The sequence below is a fragment of the Echiichthys vipera genome, assembly GCF_963691815.1.
Source record: "Echiichthys vipera genome assembly, chromosome: 9".
Taxonomy (NCBI): domain Eukaryota; kingdom Metazoa; phylum Chordata; class Actinopteri; order Perciformes; family Trachinidae; genus Echiichthys; species Echiichthys vipera.
The window spans coordinates 13438326-13459215 of record NC_139834.1 but is presented as its reverse complement, the minus strand read 5'-3'; the positions used below and the strand labels follow the sequence as shown (position 1 = coordinate 13459215).

General features: G+C 39.4%; 3 protein-coding genes across 5 annotated transcripts; 1 reads left to right on the top strand and 2 right to left on the bottom strand.

The window, feature by feature from the left end:
- Positions 1-1395: 1395 nt before the first annotated feature.
- Positions 1396-9100, bottom strand: abtb1 (ankyrin repeat and BTB (POZ) domain containing 1). Its single transcript, XM_083919658.1, has 12 exons — positions 8885-9100; positions 7605-7667; positions 7470-7525; positions 7230-7374; positions 6895-7054; positions 6706-6751; positions 5484-5600; positions 5189-5301; positions 4996-5094; positions 4745-4912; positions 3258-3458; positions 1396-2563 (listed from the first exon to the last, which is right to left on the bottom strand). Exons 1-12 carry the CDS (start codon positions 8938-8940, stop codon positions 2357-2359), a joined length of 1431 nt encoding a protein of 476 aa, XP_083775784.1. The 5' UTR covers positions 8941-9100; the 3' UTR covers positions 1396-2356.
- Positions 9101-9304: 204 nt separating this feature from the next.
- Positions 9305-17253, bottom strand: LOC310951574 (deoxyribonuclease-1-like). 3 transcript variants are annotated; one of them, XM_083919869.1, is made up of 12 exons: positions 17218-17253; positions 15964-16035; positions 14953-14979; positions 14733-14830; positions 14383-14471; positions 14211-14297; positions 13950-14062; positions 13568-13680; positions 12742-12899; positions 12510-12606; positions 12235-12367; positions 9305-10390 (listed from the first exon to the last, which is right to left on the bottom strand). In XM_083919869.1, the coding sequence occupies exons 4-12, from the start codon at positions 14811-14813 to the stop codon at positions 10245-10247; spliced, it is 1017 nt and encodes a 338-aa protein (XP_083775995.1). In that variant the 5' UTR covers positions 14814-14830; positions 14953-14979; positions 15964-16035; positions 17218-17253; the 3' UTR covers positions 9305-10244. The 3 variants fall into 3 exon arrangements, with proteins under 3 accessions (XP_083775995.1, XP_083775994.1, XP_083775996.1); XM_083919868.1 differs by lacking the exons at positions 15964-16035; positions 17218-17253 and having other exon boundaries at positions 14914-14965; XM_083919870.1 differs by lacking the exons at positions 14953-14979; positions 15964-16035; positions 17218-17253 and adding an exon at positions 14914-14952 and having other exon boundaries at positions 14733-14815.
- On the top strand, positions 16277-19710 carry LOC310952026 (intermediate filament protein ON3-like; the record flags this gene model as incomplete). The annotated part of the gene is made up of 9 exons (XM_083920513.1): positions 16277-16546; positions 16645-16853; positions 16965-17025; positions 17223-17318; positions 17424-17588; positions 17778-17903; positions 18003-18223; positions 18984-19030; positions 19610-19710. Exons 1-9 carry the CDS (start codon positions 16283-16285, stop codon positions 19708-19710), a joined length of 1290 nt encoding a protein of 429 aa, XP_083776639.1. The 5' UTR covers positions 16277-16282.
- Between the last annotated feature and the right edge of the window lie 1180 nt (positions 19711-20890).

The following is a 20890-nucleotide window of genomic DNA, read 5'->3' as shown; positions in this document are numbered from 1 at the left end:
GGCAAACAATAGAATAGTTGTAGGAATATGTCAGTAAAAAACAAAGATTTCAACCTAAGGGTGGGGCTAAAGGTAAAATGAAGGGGTCGCCATAGTAATCAGGCTTCATCCTCTGGGGACCATGAAAGTCTGTACACTTCATCTAAATCTGTCCACTAGTTGTGGAGATATTTAAGTGTGGATCATCCTTAGAGCCATGTCACTAACATGGCCAAAAAGTCTGGTAAACTGACTTTAAAAGCCAAAGTCTTGCTTTCAACATCTCGTTTCCAGGCTTCACTGTTTCCTGCTCTGAGCTGGGGCCAGTGTAGAGCCGTTGCATAGGAACAAACTGAGGCACCAAATTATTATCAGAGATGTTGGTTTGTCTTGTAGAACACAGTCTCCATGGATATGAATATAGAGAAGAGAAACACAAGTTCTTTCCTGTACACTGCGTAAACATCCATTTGCCCCAACAGTGTGATGTCCATCTGACACCCAACAAACTTGACTTTCCCACCCAAGACCCAAACCACATTGAGTAGCCTAGCAACAACCATTAAACATTTGCAAAGGAAGCTTGCTGGGGTAATAACTTATTGTGTTGTTTATTCTTGTCTTTTTAAACATGTAAGCCTTCAAGACACTGGGCTTGAAGCCAAAGGTTTTGCTGTCAAACCTAATGGATGGCCGTACTGTTTCAGTTGAACTGTGCTTTAATGTATTTTAACAGCAGCGCAGCGTCACAGTACTTCCCGTCCTGTTGGGATTTGAGCTAACCCACTGTTCTTAACCTCAGGGCTACATTAAGGTGACTTTCTGCTTTGTCTTCGCCACAAAGACTCTTTGAAATGAGAGTGATAGAGCCCACAGGGATGCCAATTATAAACAGTAAGGGACTGATGCACACATTGGCCTAAAAAACATTTAAATCACTGCCATGAAACAGTGCTTCAGTATTTACTGCCCTTCTTCACACCTTTGTGGAGTGAGTGATTTGGAAAGAGTCCCATTCATAAAATGTTCCAATTCAGTGCGATACCCAAGTGAGGGGTTCATTTGTTTCGCACAATGCATGAAGAAGTGTGTTTCTGAGGCAACTCACCACAACCTCTGGGATGATGAGCTAGGAAATGGCGCCATCTTTAGGTAACTTCTTTAAGAGTATCTTAAAATGCAATACATTTGCACAACCATCCCGTGAGAGTGGCAATCCATCTAATCATTGTTGAGATATTTAAGTCTAAACCAAAGCAGTGGACAAAACTGACAGACTGTCATTGCCAAAAAATATATATAAAATGCCAGGATGTTGATGAATTATATAAGTAAAAACAATTCAGTTTCATGAAGCCATGATGGCACACTTCAAAATCCATGAGATATGCTGAGTAAAACACAACACATGCTTGCAATACCACGTTTAATTGCCAAAACCAAGTGTTTCTTTTTTTTTATTATAGCAGGGGGAGATTGAGAAATGGATATCACCATTTTGAAAACAAATCTTCCCCTCTGTTGATGGTGGATTTTACATGCAAACACTTTAGTAACAGCTTTATTTTCTTGTGATCACACTGGGCAAAAGAGGTTTGCTGTCATACAAAGACAGGGGGGGAGGGGTGTCCATTTTTAAATAAAGATCAGGAACATGTTAGAAGGTAATAAGTGTAAGAATAGTAAGTGTCTCACAGGAGCAATATTACAGGTGAAATAGTTCAGCCGTCAAATCTGATCAAATTGAAAATAATGGTTGCATGTTTCTGTGCATGAAATACATTATACAACTATATTCTTTGTAATTTAAAATGAGGATTTAGAAGTTAAAATACTTTTTTGTTAAATGAAGTGAACATAGTTTGTCTTTTTACCCATTGTTATCGAGTGTGTGTAACTGTGTCATTCAACTCTCTTTTAGCATAAAAATAAAAATTCATGGAGTTCAATATGAGGTCTGGTGATGAACTTTGTTTGGGCCAAAGTTACTTTTAAGAAAGCGCTAAATGAACAGCTAGTCTAAATTCTAGCAGCTACAAATAATCCGTGCATGTGTAATTGAAAGATATCTTTTTGTAAATATATCATACACAATTTCCCATCTCGCAGAACTTGGTATTTTATACCAAATGTCTTTTTATATGCCTCACTCAAAGACACATTTAAGAACTTTCTCTAAATATGCATCAGAACACACTTTGAAAATATATATTCTGTACAATATACTGTAAATAAAACAAAACCTACAAACATAAAGACACACACTTTCTCACTACAGATGTCTGTAACACCGCTATATGTCCCCTCCCAAAGCATCCACCTTAAAAACTTAAAACTCTGCAGCAGCTGCAGCCACAAACCACAACCCGCCAACCCTTCAGCAGTCAATATTGATGCTGCAGAGAAGCTCCTCCAAGGCCTCCAGTTTCTGATTGGCCTCCTCGATCTCGCTGTAAGTCTGCACGTTGCTGGCGATATGGTAACGGATTTCGTCCACCAGGGGGACGGAGTCTGTCTCGTGTCGCTCCTCCAATGACGCAGCGTCCTCTTTGATGATTTCTGCAAACTCAGCCTGCTCAACCATCTGTGACAGACAGGTTAGACCATAGTGAATATATCCTGGGGGGGGCTGAGTGTGGCTGACCAGAACATTCAGATCATCGACCTTAGCCCATGGGTGTTAAGTTACAATAACTAAGATCTAGCTCATGTAGTTTCCAGACACAACAACAAAAAGTTTTATCATACGGCCTCAGAGGTCTATATTTACTGTGACTTTTGGTATGATGGAAATTATAAATGTACAAGAGGTGGTCAAGTACTTTGAGTATTTTCTAGAAGCCATTTACCTTCATGGGAGCACTTTAAATGAATAGTTAGACATTTTGGCTACTGCACTTATTTGCTTTCTTGCTAAGAGTCTGTCTGCTATAAAAAGCAAGAGCTGGGACATGGCTAGCTTAGCACAAAGACTCGAAACAAGGGGAAACGGCTAGCTTGGCTCTGTCCAGGACCTCATTAATTAAGAGGTTAAATCTTGTTTGTTTAATCCTAAATGTCAAAAAGACAAACTGTAACCTGCTGAACTCTTATTGGCCAGGAGCAGTAACTTTCCCCCTGCTACCGATCTTCATGCTATGCTAAACGCCTGCTGACTCCAGCTTCATATTCAACATACAGACATGAAATGTTGTATGCACTTTATCATAGACACTTTCTGGTTATCCAGCCAAAATAAAGCTCCCATTTAGTGTGAGCACAGAGAATAGGACACCCACCCGCTCAATGGTCTTGGCCATGAACTCTGTGCAGTGATCCTCCAGCCGAGAGAGACGGAAAAGCTTTGCCATTCTCCACATGTACAGAACGTTGTCCTCACATATGGTCTTAGCGAGCATCCTTCCACAAAGACGCTTCAGCCCCGGTAGCAGATACATGTCGGCAACACAGAGCACGTCAAACACCATCTCTGCCATTGGCTGGACACAAAAAATGATCCAGTCAGCTATCAGATAATAATGATGAACATTCGAATAACATTACAGTTGTTGTTTAAGGGGTCTGTGTTCGCAATCACTGGTTAGGTTTTAAAAGATAATTAAAATGTTATTGTTCTCTTTTGGTGGTGTTGTTGCAAGGTTATATAGTGTAAATATTTAGTATGTTAAATAGGTCAAGGATGCACTTATGTCAGGGGGAGAACATTTAAAGACACAATAACTAAGATTATCAGAGTGCATGCAGATTTTTAAATGCAATAACTGATGAAACAAGCAACAGTGAACACAACATTGACATATTATAATCTCTTAAATTGTTACGGCAACCTGTTAGTTGGTTACCTACGCATTCAGCATAGCGTTCATTTGAAGTTGGGTTTTTTTGTCAACTGATGAATACAAGTTCAACTTTCACTCTCCGTTTAGCTCTGCTTTGGCCTCCTCTGACTCGTGGAAGACACATCGGTCTCTTTAGCTGCTAAACGCTCCACTTTGTTCACCAGCTGAGGATAACTACAGAGCCAGGTGATATTTTTCTGTGGGTTCATCTCGAGTGACCACTTTCACACATCACATCACACGTAGTTTGAGCCATTGCTAATACAAAAATAATGATTATAGTTGCTCTTTTTGTGAAATACAAGATAAAGAGCTCTAAATAAAGTTTACTATAAAATCAACAGTTGAACTGGATATGTAGAACACCCCTTCACCCACAAACACATGCTCATGCCTCACAGTAGCCCGGCATCGCCCTGGAACCTCTCAGTTTATTTCTGATTTCCAAACTTTCTCAAATTACAGCTAAACAGTACACTAAAATGCATTTCTAAAATAGTATTTTTTAGTTGAGAAATAGGCAATATGGTTATAGAATCTTGACTGATCTGAGTTACGCGACTCTTCTCTGTCATCATCTCAAACCTTTCACACGAGATAAACAGTTGGTTTGCAGAGGGCCTCGTTGGCTGGAAATCTGTCTGAACGGGAGGGCGGCCAGATGTATCTGCCAGAGCAAATGAAACATGAGCTCGACAGATTCATCTTGTTCTCAGGCTAGCCATACAGTAGGAAACCAGTGTGTCAGTCACAAATTGATCCTTAAAGAAGATGCTTTGGATTCACCGTCTTTTTAATAACTCCTCAGTTGGCGGAATGACACAGAAACCTTTTTTTGTGTTTTTTTTTCCTCTCACTGAATGGTAAGTTTACACCCCTGATAATCAATTCCACAAAGTAATAACAGACAAAGATTGTGCACTAACCTGTGTGTCGTCAGTGTAGATGTAATACATGACGTGGATGAATATTTCATGGGAAATGTTGTGTAAAGTTATCACTGGGGTGCTGGGCTGGGACTGCAGCTGCTCTCCCTCACTGAAGTGGTCCTCCAGCAAGGCTTTAAAATAATCACTACGTCCACAGAAAAATGCCTGGAGACAAACACACACAAATTTGAGTCACAGGGTGCGGAGGTCTGTAAAGTGGGGAATGTTGTGTGAGCTTTGGTTTGTACCTTATGACACAAGAAGTTGAAACCATCGACTCTGAAGCAGATGTCAGGATAAGTGGGGAAGCGGTCAACTCTGTTAAAGGGAAGTTCACCAAATCCAACCTGGGGAGAATAAACATCAAAAAGACAGAGTCAAACGGGCTCATTAAACTGTTGTGGTAGTGGATATGGTGTTTTCTTGCCATGATATCCTTACTCGTAGTTCTGTGGGAAGTGCACAGTCTGCTAGCTGAGCCATCTCCTCCTGAAATCGACAGCAGTGAGGCTCCAGGCTGAGAACCTTCACACAGATTCCTGGCTTGTTGGACACTTTAAGGAAACAAAGAAACATCATAAATGTGGGAAAAAAAGAGTCAAGCTCCACAAAAAGGGGCAAAAGTTTAGAATGTGTTTTGTTATTTTGAGACTATTTGAAAAAGCTATGTGTACTGAATTAGTAGTACACATACATGAATTAGCAGCGTAAACGTGAACCAAGAGCACTGTCTTACCAAATTCATACACCTTTTTGCATTTATTCTCCATCTCCTCCATTAGATCTTCCATTCTGCACTGTTTAGCAAGACGTCTGCAGTCCTCCACAAGGCTTATGTCAATATCCATTCGTCCTGTAACATTAAGTGAAAAAAAGGATGAAAAGAGTTATTTGACTCTTGAGGTTTCCTATACTTCCTGCAAAGTCAAATTTCACCACTTTTCAAGCACTTTGAGGTTCATTATCAAGCTTTTCCAGCAGGTTACAACTGTGGTAAATAACATACAAAATACAGTACCAATACATACAGTGTAAATCTGATGTTATTGTACTTTAAACAACCAAAATTATTAGACCAATCAAAGTTTTAGACCAATATGAGCATAGTAATTATAGTAATAAATATATTACATGACTGCATTGAATGTGTTATTGACTTTGGACTTTAAAAAAAGGATAATCTTCAGTTAATATGAGGCTCCAGCAAACCTGCCTGGTTTAAATTAAAAGGTTTGTTGTTCTGTAATTACTATCTTTTTAATGCAAAAGACGCTCTTTGTATTTCCTGGACAGTGTTTTGTTTCACAGAAAGAACAGATTTTGTCCACCAGTGAAAGCATGTTAGGACAATCTTTCTTAACAGCCAGTTTCTGTTCATATGGGCCCCTGGCTATTGTTTAGAGGCAGACTAGCTCTATCTATTCACTAGAATGAATACAAGCAGGGGTTTTCAGTGTCAGAGTGTGGGCTTCTCCTGAGGCATAACTTTGAAAAAGGCCCCCCTTCATCCGCCTTTATCTCATTACATGTTATCTGATCCCTTAAACACTCTTCCGACACCATATAGATTTCTTTTTAAAGTTTCTGACTCTGGGAGAGTGATAAGAACACTAAAATTCCCACAAACCATTGATCTCTGAACTATCTCTTCAACCAAATCACAAACATGTAAGATATTCTTTGCAATCTAAAGTTCAAGTCATGTGTTAGGATTAAAAGCAAAATATATAGTAAAATTATTTTTATTTGGCAAATCTAATTAAAAGAAAGACATAAAATATATTAACAGACCTGTTAAGTCTGGTTTTCTGATTTCATATTTTGTAGTAATTTATTTAGGATGAGACTGTTCAGATAGAGAATAAAAAGGTTTGTAAACGCCATGAAAATAAATGATTTTATTGGATTTATTGAATTTTGCACAAGACTAAAAGTGTGCCTGAATAATTGCAGCTCACCTGTATAGGAATATTGCAGGATGGCTCCGAAGGCTGCAGGGTTGATCTGAAATCAAAACTGCTTTTATACATACAGATGTAGATGGATGCCTGTGTGGCTGTCTATTAAACGGCCATCTAATAACAAAACAATCAACACACAGCAATATAAAATGAATCACCCAGGATCTAAATATATTTATTATCTACCAGAGGGTGTTTGAGGGTGATCAAGTTCTTCCCTTTCCATTTGGTCTCAAACATGTCAGTAAAGTACTCTGAGCGTGCACTGAGGATACATCGATGGGCTGTAAATATTTGTCCATGAACCAGAAACTTGACATCGCTGTGTTGACCCTGCTCCAGTAACCTACAGGAAAAACACACACATTTAGATTTTAGATTAGATGAAGGTATGCAGGTTTACACGAAAACCGTTAAGGTACTATATTGTGCCTTTTCTTTTTACTGTTAACTACTAAAAGAGCTGAGGAGATTGAACTGCTCTGTGCGCTGCCCTGTAGAGAAGTAGATGGCCAACTTACATGTGCAGAAAGTAGATAAAATCCTCCCTCTGCATGGCGCGGACAGTGATGCACTTATAATCTTTGAGCAGGCGTCGAACAGAATCCTTCAGACAGCTGTACATGCACCTCTCCGCATCAAATGTGTTGGCTTCACACTTGGCACCTGAAAGCAAAGCAAAGAACAAAACCAATGCATGATTATATTACAGAACATTTCAGTGTGATTATATAGCGTCATTGCTTAACAAACAACCTTACCACTAGCCAACAGGTACTGGACCAGCTCCTCATGACCACAGAGGCAAGCATAATACCTAAAGAACAAGAACGTGCTCATTATGAGTTGATGCCATGTTAGTCAGTAGAATACTTACAATGCTAAAATGTACTTACAATGGAGTGCTGTCCCATTTATCTTTTACATTGAGGTCCACATCTCTTTGCTCAACAAGGTATCTTAAAGAGAGAGAAGAAAAGAGCGGTTACGGTCATGTACTGGAGTCTACACACTCACAATCTGACATAAACCGAGGCACCGACGGAAATGTTTAGCCTACAAAAGATCTACAGCGAAAATCAAATGGCCGCGTCACACAGGAGATGAGAGAAGATAGGAAAATGGGCAAGATGCATTGTTCAAACAGCTGCGTATATATTCAAAACATATGGATTATTTGGTATAGACGCCACCTTTCTGGATGACCCCATTTAACTTTGAAATACTGGCTAATGGGGATCCAAATACAGAAAATTGTCCTATGTTATAAATCTGCTTTCATCTGCACCATAACATAACGAACAGAGTATGTTTGAATCTGCATGCACAAGGCACTGAAGATAGATCCTTTATCCTGCAGTGCTGGAGAAGTTAAACTGTGTATTGTTGTTACTTGTCTTGACTTGTCTTGACTGATGACTGCTCCCTTGGTAAGCTGCAGGACACAGGCTATGGAGGACCAAACATGACTTAAGTCACAACACATAAATGGATAGACATATGAACAAATATAAGAATAAAAAAATATAAATGCATAAATACAGAGATAAATAAATAAATGTATGAATAAATAAATAAATCCTTTACATGTATTTCTTCATGTTTGTTCACCTACATTTATTTGTTTCTGTATGTTTATGTCCATTCAGTAGGAGGTCCCATTTATTCATGCATTTATTTATTCATTCATTTATTTTAGCATTTATATATTCGGGTATTCCTGTGTTTCTTTATGCATTTACTTTATGCATTTATTTCTGTATTTCTTTATACATTACTTTATGTATTTATTGAGACTTAAGTCATGTTTAGTCCTCCATAACAGTCTACCACAGTACAGATAACGTACATCACTCAAACGCAAAGCTGTATGGCAACAGTGAGTAAAGTATCCAACCCTGACAGATAGTAACTATGTTGCTGATTCACAAACGTCAGCTAAAGTTGCTAGCTGGGTCATCAACATATGGGTCATCACAGGAAATGTAACCCTGCCTTCCGTGTTTACCTCCCGTTTCTCTGCAAAAACCAACAACAAAACAGTGCACCTGAGCGTTGAGTTTAGCTGCAAAGAGACTATTGCTTGTGCAAGACAGGACTGAGGGAGACCGAAAAAAAAACTACAACCAGGAAAAGATAAGCAAGCCCAAAAAAAGTCAGCTGAGCCGTTGTTTACCTGACTCTACAAATGTCGCCCTTTCTGCAGCTGCTAAACAAATCGTACACATCCATGATCGCCGCGGTGTTTTCGGTCCTCTGTGATGCATTGAGGCGGCCTGTCTTCCGGGACAGGTGAGCGATGATACGGGGGGTTTTTAGCCTCGGAGGTTTGCTCGGTCTACGCTGCTGAAGTTTGCTGCTCGTCACACCTTCTTCTTGTTGACGGACGGGTTTGCTCCTCCGTGTTTTGATGGAAGTGGTCACGTGACTGGAGTGTGTGCAGTTCAGGTACCGTGGAGAATAACGGAAAAACCATCATGTGCTTCACAAGACGACCACCGTGCAAAAAAAACGTTATGAACCGCTGTATTTTTTATTTGATTTATTTTTATTTTATTATAATGAATACAGGCAGATAGTACACCCAAAACACATAATAATATAATACAATGGTAAGACAAGCAACATCGACAGCAAAAATAGTATTAAAAAAAAAGAGTTAATAATGTTAATAATAAATAGAATAATAATTTAAAAAAAAATACTGAATAAATAAAATAAAGTTGGTGGGACCCGTTTAGTAATTCATTAAATGAAAGAGTAAATATTAGAGCATATGTTTATTTGTGTATAGTCACAGTCTTCACTAGAGCAAATATTTCCCCCTTTTTTGTTGTGCTGTGGTACTTTATCTTGGTTTGTGGCGATTATTTTCTCCAAAAGCAACTGGCAAACAAACAACATAATGACATGTTGACATAACTAACACAACGCTGTGAACCGCTGTGTTAATCTATATCACATCAATGTCAACAATTTATAAAATAAGTGAAATTTGTTGTTATTTCTGAGCAACTTAAATCAGTTGTCAGCTCGTGTTGACCTTTTGACGGATTTGTGAACACTGAAAAATCTTACGCGCACACTGGGCATTTGAATGCAGCACGCCACCGAGCGTCCTTTTTGCGTGATGTTGAACGTGATGATTTATTACGACAACACATGGAAAATAGCTTTCTTTCGGTTGCTCTTTCTTTTTTCTTTTTAATGTTTTTTACGTATCATAATTAGCTCGTTTATTTTGCAGTTTGATCCTGTTTGACCAGTAGATTCACTGCCCCACCCACCAATCTTCTCCCTGGGGCGAGACAACAATGTATCAGGGCCGTTTGCGTCACTAAAAAAAATAAATAAAGGGCAACATTTGTGTATGCAACCATTTATGCAACCTATTTTTTTTTATTTATGTACTATACATTTAAAACCACACAAATGAGATTGAAATGAACAAATAAAACATTTCAGTCATGTTTGAGCAGAGACACAACCCCAATCCGGGGCCCTTGCATATGTGCAGCCCTAGGTCAGCCTGTGCGTTAAACTGTGTTTGAGATTTTCTTGTCTTCTTTCATTTGCAGTGTGGCACACCGCTGTTTTAATAAGAAGATCTGAAGTTGTAGTTTTTCTCGCTCCAGCAGGAGGTTTTCCTTTTGCAGTTTCAACACATCAGCCTGCAGACTCTCTGTGAGTGGAAAACACACACAAACATACACTTAGGAACAGACATCTCTACTCAAATGAGTATTTTTTAATTCATGGCCTGGCAAATTATAGGCTGATCTGTTGGTATTGTTAACATATGTTAAAAAAGACCAGTGCTTCAGAGTGTTGGTTCGTTTTTCAATAGTCTACTTTCCACTCTGAGGCTCTCAGCCCCAAGCCCATTTATTCCTATTGAAGACATTAAAAACAGGTCATTAATATGTACTTTAATCTTTGTTATTTCATAAATGCTATAATTATAAAACAGCTGGACACTGTAGTTTTTGCACTGCACTGTTAGATGTATGTTTGGACAATCTATAGCAGTATCGAATTATGTTCTTGTTTCTTCTTTGCTCTTTTTGTCTATTTGAACCAGTGTGCTAGTTTGATAAGGTATTCGTAAGTGAAAAACATTTAAATATTGTGTTACTTAGCTAGTTAACCAGAAAACATGAATTTCAGATGCAGAGACAGCAGTGACTGCTACTGCCCATTAGCTAGCCCAGTTGCCTTTATAGCAGGATTACTTGTGTTAGCCTACTTTAAACTATCATGATTACATTTTGATACAAACTTACTAAGATGTTAGAGCATACTTTTTTTTCAACTACAGGACACAAGCCACATGGCAGCTAGCCATAACTAGATGGGCTGAAGTTTGTTTTTTGTCTTCTTGCAAATTGCAAATGATTTTAACATGGTCAAAGAGATGCAAAAATACCCTGGTCTTGACTCAGTTCTGATATATAGTTACTGCAGCTAGGCTTTGTAGGTTAGACTAGAGATCTATACAGGGATATGTCAAATCAGGCTTTGGACGAACAGACAACACTTGTTAACATGATCAGTTCCTTATTGGTATTGGTCTTTGAGACTCTTTTAGACAATAAGAACATGTATAGAGTGTCATGAGACCCCTGCATAATGCAAAATGGAGTTATCATCACTAGGGATGGACAAGGCTAATACCGACTCAAATAACTGGATCAGGTATCATGAGAATGGGCGGATCTATTAAATTAATTTCTATGTTTACATTCTATATACATATATCTCATCTCATCTTCATCTGCTTCCTCATCAATTTGTTGCTGAATTGTAATTCCTGTTAATTTTGAAGTTGCTGGTGCACAATTCGTTTTTTTTTTAAAATTCTAAATAACAATTCAGTGAATTTATATCCATGCATTCATTTGCTACATTTTGAAGCCTGATACTGCCTCAGACATAGTCTCGCATTGCCTGGTCTGGCTACACCGTCTTATCATTCTGGCATAGAGGAATCTTGTCTTGTCCTGGGCGGAGCTAAGCATACGATGCCCTCGCAAAAAAAAAAATAAATAGCGGCGGGCTGGACATCCGGCAATGCAATAAATGACAGGCTTCATCCCAGCACTATATCTGATAAGGCAGACAACCTTACACATAAAAGAGTGATCCTATTCCCTTTCACATAGTTGGGCATACAGCTTATTAATTAAACTGGTATCAGGTTGGTTTTCAATATCAGGACTGAAAAAGGCAGATTAGAGCATCACCAATTAGCACCACATAGGTAGCATTTGTCACGTTCCAAGTTTAAAGCATGTGCTTGAGGGGATTTCATAAAAAACCTTTGAGCAGCAAAAAATGCTTGACAAGAAACACCCAAATTCCAAGCATTCCCTGTCATCATCTGTATTTGTCTTTCACAGAGACTGTAAATGCCAGTACAAAGGAAGTACAAAGGAAGTACAAAGGAAGTACAAATAGTTCAGCTCATGTCCCAAATACTTCACTCCATGTCTGTCAGTAGCACAATACAGTTAATTATAGTTTTACCTGGGGCACCTCTGTTATCTGTTGCTTGCTGGGTATCAACAATGTCACACCTTTGGTAGCTCTTCGCAATCCAGAAAGGAGGCACTTTACGTAACTCTACCTCAACAGGGTAGTGGTCGCTGACTCTCAGGGCCTGCAGGAAGGTGCATACACAGAGTGAGGAATGTGGTCATAAACTAGGGCAGGGAAAAGCTATACAAGTGCAAAGCACGTTAATTTGATTAGTTTGGATTCAGTTACTGAGATAACGAAGTGCAGCACAAGGGACAACTCACCACCTCTTCTGTCATAGCAAACTCTTTTTGGAAATTGAATGGCTTGGCTGAGTTTGGCACCATAGCTGCCAGCATATCGTCTCCATACACAACAATCCTGTTGTATACAATTCATTACATTAATTCCTATTTTATTAAACTATGTAAAGTTTCTTCCTGACAGAAATAATCCTGCCACAAAATAAAGCCATCTCCCCTGGGTTTGCATGAATTATTATTAATTGACACATGCCTGTCGTATGTGTGCTCTTTGGATGACTTTGCCATGGTGTCCACGTCATCCCCAATCAGCCAGTGGAAATTCTTGTCACTGCGAATACGAATCTCTTTCATCTCCTTATGGGTGACATACACGCCATCTGCATTGAAATCCCCAAGGATCATTATGTTCTAGAGGAAATCAGAAATGAACATTTTAGGGCTAGCAAAAGTGATAAAATCCTGTTAAAACAGCCATATTACAATATCATTCAAAGATAATTTATAGGCCACATTATTGTTGTGATTCCTCTGATATGAGAGTTTAAATAGAAACTTGTGGTAATAAATTCAGTGTACCATGAACTCATTAAAGCACTTCAGGTGACACTGTGATGCTTAAAGATCCTATACTATGCTAATTTTCAGCTTCAAAAATTGTATTTTGGGTTTTGCTACTAGAACATGTTTACATGCTTTAATAGAAAAACACACATTTTTTTCACAACTGTCTCTGTGAATATTCACCCTCTATCTGAAACACTCCGTTTTAGCGCATGTCTCTTTAAGCCTTTCTCCCGAAAAAGCCCACTCTGATCTGATTGGTTTATGTTTCTGAGTCTTCTGCATCTGCACACTCCACGTCCCTCGCCGTCATTGCAGCCAGGGAATGACTGTAACAGCACTTTCAACTGTAGTATAGAGTTTCAGTTTCTGAATACAGGCTGTGTGCTTTTCTCTGTGGATTCAATGTTTTGATACTTTAACAGTAATATATAGCACCTCACCCCGCTTTATAAGCAAAACATTTTTTTACAATATGGGATCTTTAAATACTGGAACTGGGCAGTGCAACTCACATCAGTTTTCCATTTGTCTTTGACCACCAGGAAGACCTCATACAGCTCATCCAACTCTCTCTCCGAGTCCCATGGGTTGGTGTGGACCGGGATCAGCACTATATCCTTCAGCACTACAACCAATAAACAGTCCTGTAAGCCATAAATGATCATCTCTCCAATAACCTGCCCCATCACGATATATCTTACACGTACGGATACACAAAAGACGCTGACTGACTTAACTTGATAAACCTGTCCTTTGAATAACATGTCAAACCGAACTTGTCTCATTCACCCCGAAAGACAAACGTCCACACGACTCAAACATACCACAGACGTTACACAGACAATGTCGTTATACCTTTAAGTCCTTATACCTTAAGCTGCAGTTAAGACTGACCTGTGTTGCGTGGTTTGAAGTGAAGAATATACGGTTCTCTTGTAAAAGCATCCATGTCGTTGACCTGGTTGTCTTCATATTGATAGCAGTCAATCAGGTCGACAACATCGTCCCTTTCAGTAGAAAAAAAGGCTTTTTTGTGCAACTTTTTGGTGGTTACATTACAATCAATCTCAGAATCCATCAGCTATCAGTCTGGCGATGGTTTATGAACATAAGATTACAAAAGTATTATGGTCTAGCGATGGGATTTGATCCTACCTGTACAGAAACAAAAACTGTTCCTTGTATCTAGTTCTCCCCAGGCGAGTACTGATCTGCAGAGCGTAGTGATGGGTTGTGTTGAATCTGATAGGGAAGTAAAAGTAAGCCAACATATAAAAAACGTCGTCAATCCTTGCTTCACTAAGAAATTAAAAAAAAAGAAACTCACTCATTCAGTTCTTTCAAGAACTGTTTAACAGAAGCTCCGCTCACATCCACCACCTCCAGAATCAATATGATGTCGTATCGAGACACAATCTACAAAAGAGAAAAGGGACAGAAGGAGGACACATTAATCTTTAATGTTTGGGCTTTTTATCCTTCTCAGTTTGTGACAGCTTCCTTAAAGATGTTAATAATTACTTAGGTATGATCAAGGCGTATTTTTTTAACATTGCACACTACCAATTATTTCTTGTTCTTTCTTGGCTGTTTCCCAAAAAGCACATCCTTGACACTGATACATTCCCAAACGTAAACCCTTATCATTATCATTTCTGATCTTGTCTTATGTTTTACCTTAACCAGAGTTGACAGGACAAATGGATCTGAGACTTTGGTCAGTCCAAACCTCTGTACGTTGAACGAAGCAATCTTCATATCTGAAAAGAAAAGGGCTAACAGACATTGTGAGCAATATATTTACAAAACTATTTCAGTATTGATGTCTATATACAAAACACACGCACACTGCACTCACATAGTCTCTCGCAGCTCTTTTTTTCCCAGCTGTACTTACCTTCAGTGGCAAACCTCCAGAATACACCTACACATGGAAGAATGAGAGACTTGTTTTCTATGTAGTTGTTTTTTTAAAGGGAGGCAATGATTGGCTAATCAATTCATAGTTTGAAAAAAAAGCAAAGATCATTTGACAAGAGGACAGCCCAGTTTTTCTGTTTACAATCGGTTGTCACCAACAATGGCTGATGACATAACATTTTAAAGGAGGGCAAATGTATGCACATCATAGGTGCAAGGCTATCAGAAATCAGCTAAATGAAAGGTGGTTCCTGCACACTTACTCCATGCTATACAAGTTAAAAGGGACTGTACTAAGCATTCAGAGCTTATTTGGAGTTTCTCTTTTTTGATAGCTGGTACACCCGCCCATGCATGCAGGCATGAAAAACATTTTGGGGGACAATCTGTGAGAGCTGTGTGGAGTCAATCTCAGCCCACATTTTTTCAGTAGTTCGAGTACAGATCCTTTAATAATGAAAATCCTACTTGGAACTTCATCAGGTCAGATTCATATGAGAAAATTTAACATTACGTCTACTTTTAACTCTCATCAGAAGGAAAAGGTTGAAAATTGAGACACATTTCATGAATATTTTCTCAGGAAGATAGATTTGTGATAAATAATAAGACTCTCACAAAACCAGTACATGGTTTTATAGTATTTGGGCACATTATCTAGGTTACCTCATGACCTACAGCAGGGGTTTAAAAGTGACACAAAGCTTTGAAAAAGGCAACAAGATTATGGCTCTTGATGACATTTTGGATCACAGTACTGACTTCTATTTTTTTTTTTATTGAAGTGAATAAACTTTATTTCAAACATAAATATATCACTGTAACATAGTATGTTCAGTAGGAGTAGGAAGAAGCATTATGCCTGTCTGGTCTTCCTCTATTGTATACTAACTAATCATCAATGCATCACATAAACCATTTCTCCGCCCATGTGTCTAGCATACAACTAATCCACTTCATTTCTCCTCTTTATACATAATAACGCTACCTTGAACAGACCTTGAGAAAACAGTTTTAGTGTTTTGTCCAAGTGCAGCAGACCTGAAACCCCAGAGCGAACCTGAATTCCAGAAAAACAACGAAAACAATGCAATCTTTACAGTGGGAGTAGGTGGGAGAACAGGTGGCATGTGTCGAACTGGTTTACCCACATTAGTGAGACACAAATATTCACTATTATGCCACACCCAAACCCGCACCTGCCTATATGAAGGAGGCCAAAAGATGAGGAGATGTGCAGACAGAGCTCCACCACCACCCAACCCACTCCATCCTCTCCAGCGGCGAAACCTCCACACGGCACTACCATGAGTATGAGGAGCAAGCGCAGCAGCCGCCCAGGAGTACGCATGTCTTCAGGGGGCTTCAGTAGCATGTCCATGGGATCCTATTCCATCCCCAAGATCAGCAGTGGGGCTAACCAGGTGGCCCCGATTACAGCCGTGACCATCAACAAGAGCCTGCTCCTCCCAGTGAACATAGACATTGACCCCACTGTCCAAGTTGTTCGCACCCAGGAGAAAGAGCAGATCAAGAGCCTCAACAACCGTTTTGCCTCATTCATTGATAAGGTAAAAGGGAATTTCACTTAAACTCTTGCTGATGGATGATGTATGATGTATGTCATATGAAATTATTTTTGCTAACCCTAATAATCTTTGGGCCACAGGTAAGATTCCTGGAGCAGCAGAACAAAATGCTGGAAACCAAGTGGAAGCTGCTGCAGGGACAAACCGCAGCCTCCTCTAGTATTGAACCCATGCTGAAGCACTACATCTCCAAACTCCAAAAGCAGCTGGAGTTTCTCAACAACGACAAAAACAGACTTGACATGGAGAACAGTGTCATGCACAAACATGTGGATGACTACAAGACAAAGTAAGAGAGAAAGTGTTGTGAGAGAAACTATACTATCAAAGTTTGAACTTCAGTGGTGGTTAAGTTCAAACTGATCTACATGATTAATCTGATATTCTTGGGCTGTTTCAGATATGAGAGAGAGATCAACCTAAGGAATGAAGCGGAGAATGACTTTGTCCTGCTCAAAAAGGTACAGTATTCAGTCAAATGGCAGGATAGATTATTGTTTTTCTAATAATTGTGTCATTTGTTGGGTAGCAAAACTGTATCATCTGTTAATACGGTTAAAATTAGATAATCTTTGCCCCATAATTCAAAGTGATTAATTTGTAACAGTGTCTGTAAAATACAAAAGGTTAAAGGTTGTTTGTTTTCCACTGACTGCAGGATGTTGATGCAGGCTATATCTCCAAAACGGATCTGGACAGCAAGCAGTCCATCATCAGTGATGAATTCAACTTCTTCAAGGCTCTGTATGATGAGGTACAAAAGTATTTGTATGATATCAAAATGTATACAGTATGTGATCTTGTTTTGTATTCTGGATTTTGTCTTCTTACTGCTGCTGTATGTGTTGTTTCATAAAAGGAGCTGCGTGAGCTGAAGGAGAGCCTGAAGGAGACCTCTGTGGTAGTGCAGATGGACAATTCCCGTGGCCTTAACATGGATCAGATCGTGGCTGAGGTCAAGGCTCAGTATGAGGACCTTGCTTTGCGCAGCCGCGAAGAAGCTGAAAGATGGCACCAGAAAAAGGTCAAGAACTAAAATGTGAACAATTAGATGTTGCTGTCTAAATCGTAAATCAGTAATGAAAGTGGTCAGCAGTGAACTAAAGCTCATAAATCTACTAGACTGTTTCTATGACAGGAACCACCCTTGTCAAACCTGATTATTACCATATCTCACATTTTTGTTACTCTGTTCAATCGCTGTCCATACCAGTTTGACCAGATGACTGGGGAGGCCAACCAGTATGGCAATGAGCTGCGTAACACCAAAGCTGAAATATCTGAGCTCAAACGAATGATCAGCCGCCTGCAGAATGAGATCCAGGCTGTAAAGGCACAGGTGAGTGAAAGGTTTATAGAATGTTGAAAGTCAGAGGGAACTGGACTTAAATTTGTCGGACAATGCATGCTTTAAGCTTTACATTTTTTTTTATTTCAGCGTTCCAACCTTGAGGGCCAGATAGTCGAAGCAGAGAAGCGTGGGGAGGGGGCTGTGCAGGATGCCAAGGCTCGGATCAGGGACCTGGAGGTGGCTCTGCAGAGGGCCAAGCAGGATATGGCTCTGCAGGTCAAAGAGTACCAGGAGCTCATGAATGTCAAGCTGGCCCTGGACATAGAGATCTCCACCTACAGGAAGCTGCTGGAGGGAGAGGAGGACAGGTGAGTTGTATTGGTTCTCATAAAATAATAACTCCCTGTTTGAAGAGTAATTTAGGCTTTATATTTTAAAAGTTTACCTTGTGATAATCATTAGTTTGAGGTCACAGTTTCAAACATTTTTCCACAATTTAGCACCTGAAATATCTTGTTTTTTATTCCATGCATTTTCTTTGTCAAAACTGGGGCATACATTACCCATAATGCAATTCAACGGCCGTGATTTGGGTCAGAGATTCAAGTAAGTGTAGCGGGAGTGTAGGTTCAAGTAGCAATAAGGATTGAGAGTTCTGGTGACCCCACTTCTTTTTTCACACCCCCAGAATTATTTAGTCATTTTCAAATGTGTAGTATCCACCCTCAGCCGGGAGGCAGCTTAACTACTTACCCGCAGCTCTCTCTTGAACTTTATTTTTCTGCATATACAGTCATAACTTTATTCCACTAGCCCGATCGGATCTCTCAGTGATGTGGCCGCGCGCCACCAACGTGAATTTGCCAAACAAACCAGTTAGTGTTCATCCTTGAGGTCTTTTGTCTTGTAACACCAAAAAATACAGTTTGAAAGCACAATCCCGTCAAGAAAAACTTCACCTTTGTGTTGTTTGTTTGCTAGTAAGGTGCCTTCTTAGACCATTCCACACTCAAAAGCAATTTTACCAAAGTTCTGTAAACTTCCAAAGTTCCTCTTACTTTGCCAGTACATCAATGCTCACATTATATTATGTATTTTACATGTTTTTCCTACTTTTCTCTCTGACAGACTTGGACAGGACACTATTGTCAACATCAAAACAGTGCCCACCAAAGGTAAGTCGACTACTATTAAAGGGGCTGTACTCGATATTCAGTACATTAATATAGCAGCAAACAAATATTTTCTATGTAATGATATAGTGGAGGAACGGCATCCTGAGCAGAGAATGAAGTCACTGGTCGTGTCTAGATGGTTATCCCAGATTTGCGAAAACTCGCAAAATCTCTTGTGGGACTCACTTCCTGACCACCTATAATAACCTTTACCCTTCAAGTTCAGTGCCTAACCCTAACCATCTAACTTTAACCATTCAAGATTCATCTGTGGTCATCATCTAGTCACTCTCCATCTGTGTGTGTTGTAATCTGAGTTTCTCTGTTTGTTTGTTTTGATAGCCGGTCCAGCAGTGCATGCATATTAGTGCATGTGAGTGCCTTGTATCAGAGGCCGAGAGCTGTCCCAAATCAGTATTTGATGAGTTCTGGAACGGCCAGTGAAATCTGTGTTGAGTATTTTGAGTACAGCACCTTTAAACTGAAGGAGCAGCATTATTACAACATTGCATTAGGATTGTTATGACAGTCCACAGTGAGTGTTTGTATGTGATGTTTCTACTGTCCTCTCCGCAACAGCCATCCGCCACAAGCGCAGATCAAGTGCAGTTTTCATCAAGACAGTGGAGACCCAAGACACATACACAGCTCAGCACCATGACAAAAACACAGCACAGTAACCATCTGGATGACTGTGGCCATGTTAGTCTAAGCTTTACATTCATCTCTTTGTGACCTGCAATAGGCCAACTGCATCAATGAGCCAAATGTGTTGTTATTGTGTGTGTGTGTGTGTGTGTGTGTGTGTGGGGGGGGGGGGGGGGGGGTCTCATCTTGTTAGAAGTCACATTAATTAATTCCTGTGTTTACAATAAAGACATACTCTGCTGCATGATCATTTTTGTTCCTTTTTTCTTGCGTAGTACATATGTAGACATCAAATTCAGTACATTTAGTTATTTTCCTTCGCCAGTCCCCATCAAAACATCCTGCAAATTTGAGCAACAGCTGCTGATGTGACACCAAATAAACATTAGGGTCGATTTATTTTTCCTACTACACACAAAAAAATATAAGTTGATATTAATCCGATATTGGACAATGCTTCCATCAAATGGACCTGTTAATGTGCTCAGTGATTTTATGGAGATATTTATATCATATCTAATCTAGGTGGACCATGGATGGATTACTGCAGTAACCATAGGTTCAGGGGCCCCACTCGCAAAATGTTGCGAAAACAATGAAACCCTAAATGGTCAAATAAACATCCAAAAAAGACTAAAATGACACAAAATGACTACATAGATGCAAAAAGACCTGCTAAATGACTGAACATAGACACCTACTTACATATGACTACAACCAACCCAAAATGACTACAAATAAATATTAAACAAACACTAAGTCATGCCAAATGACTACAAATAGATGGAAAACCACGATAAAAAGCTGCAAAATGTCTGTTACCTTACCTATATGTTTGACATTGCAGAATAATGTGTGTGCAGAGGATTTAAAATTCAATTTAACGCATTTACCATATGAGCATGATTTTGTAACATTTTGAGGCCATTTATAGGAACGGACCAATCTGACTTTTTCAGCCCTGATACCGATACCCAGCAGAGTGAAGTGCTGCTATCCTGTGGATGTTAAGAGAAACTACAGAACACTCCAGCCTGGGTCAGATGTACATTATTTCAAAATATTAGACTGACCTCTGACCAGAAATAAAGGACTCCATACTGCACAGATTAAGTATTTAAAAGACAGGTAATTTATAACACACTGATCTAGATGTGTGTTATTTTTTCTGGGAGGGAAGAAGTACTCAGTACTTAAGTAGAAGTAGCAGTA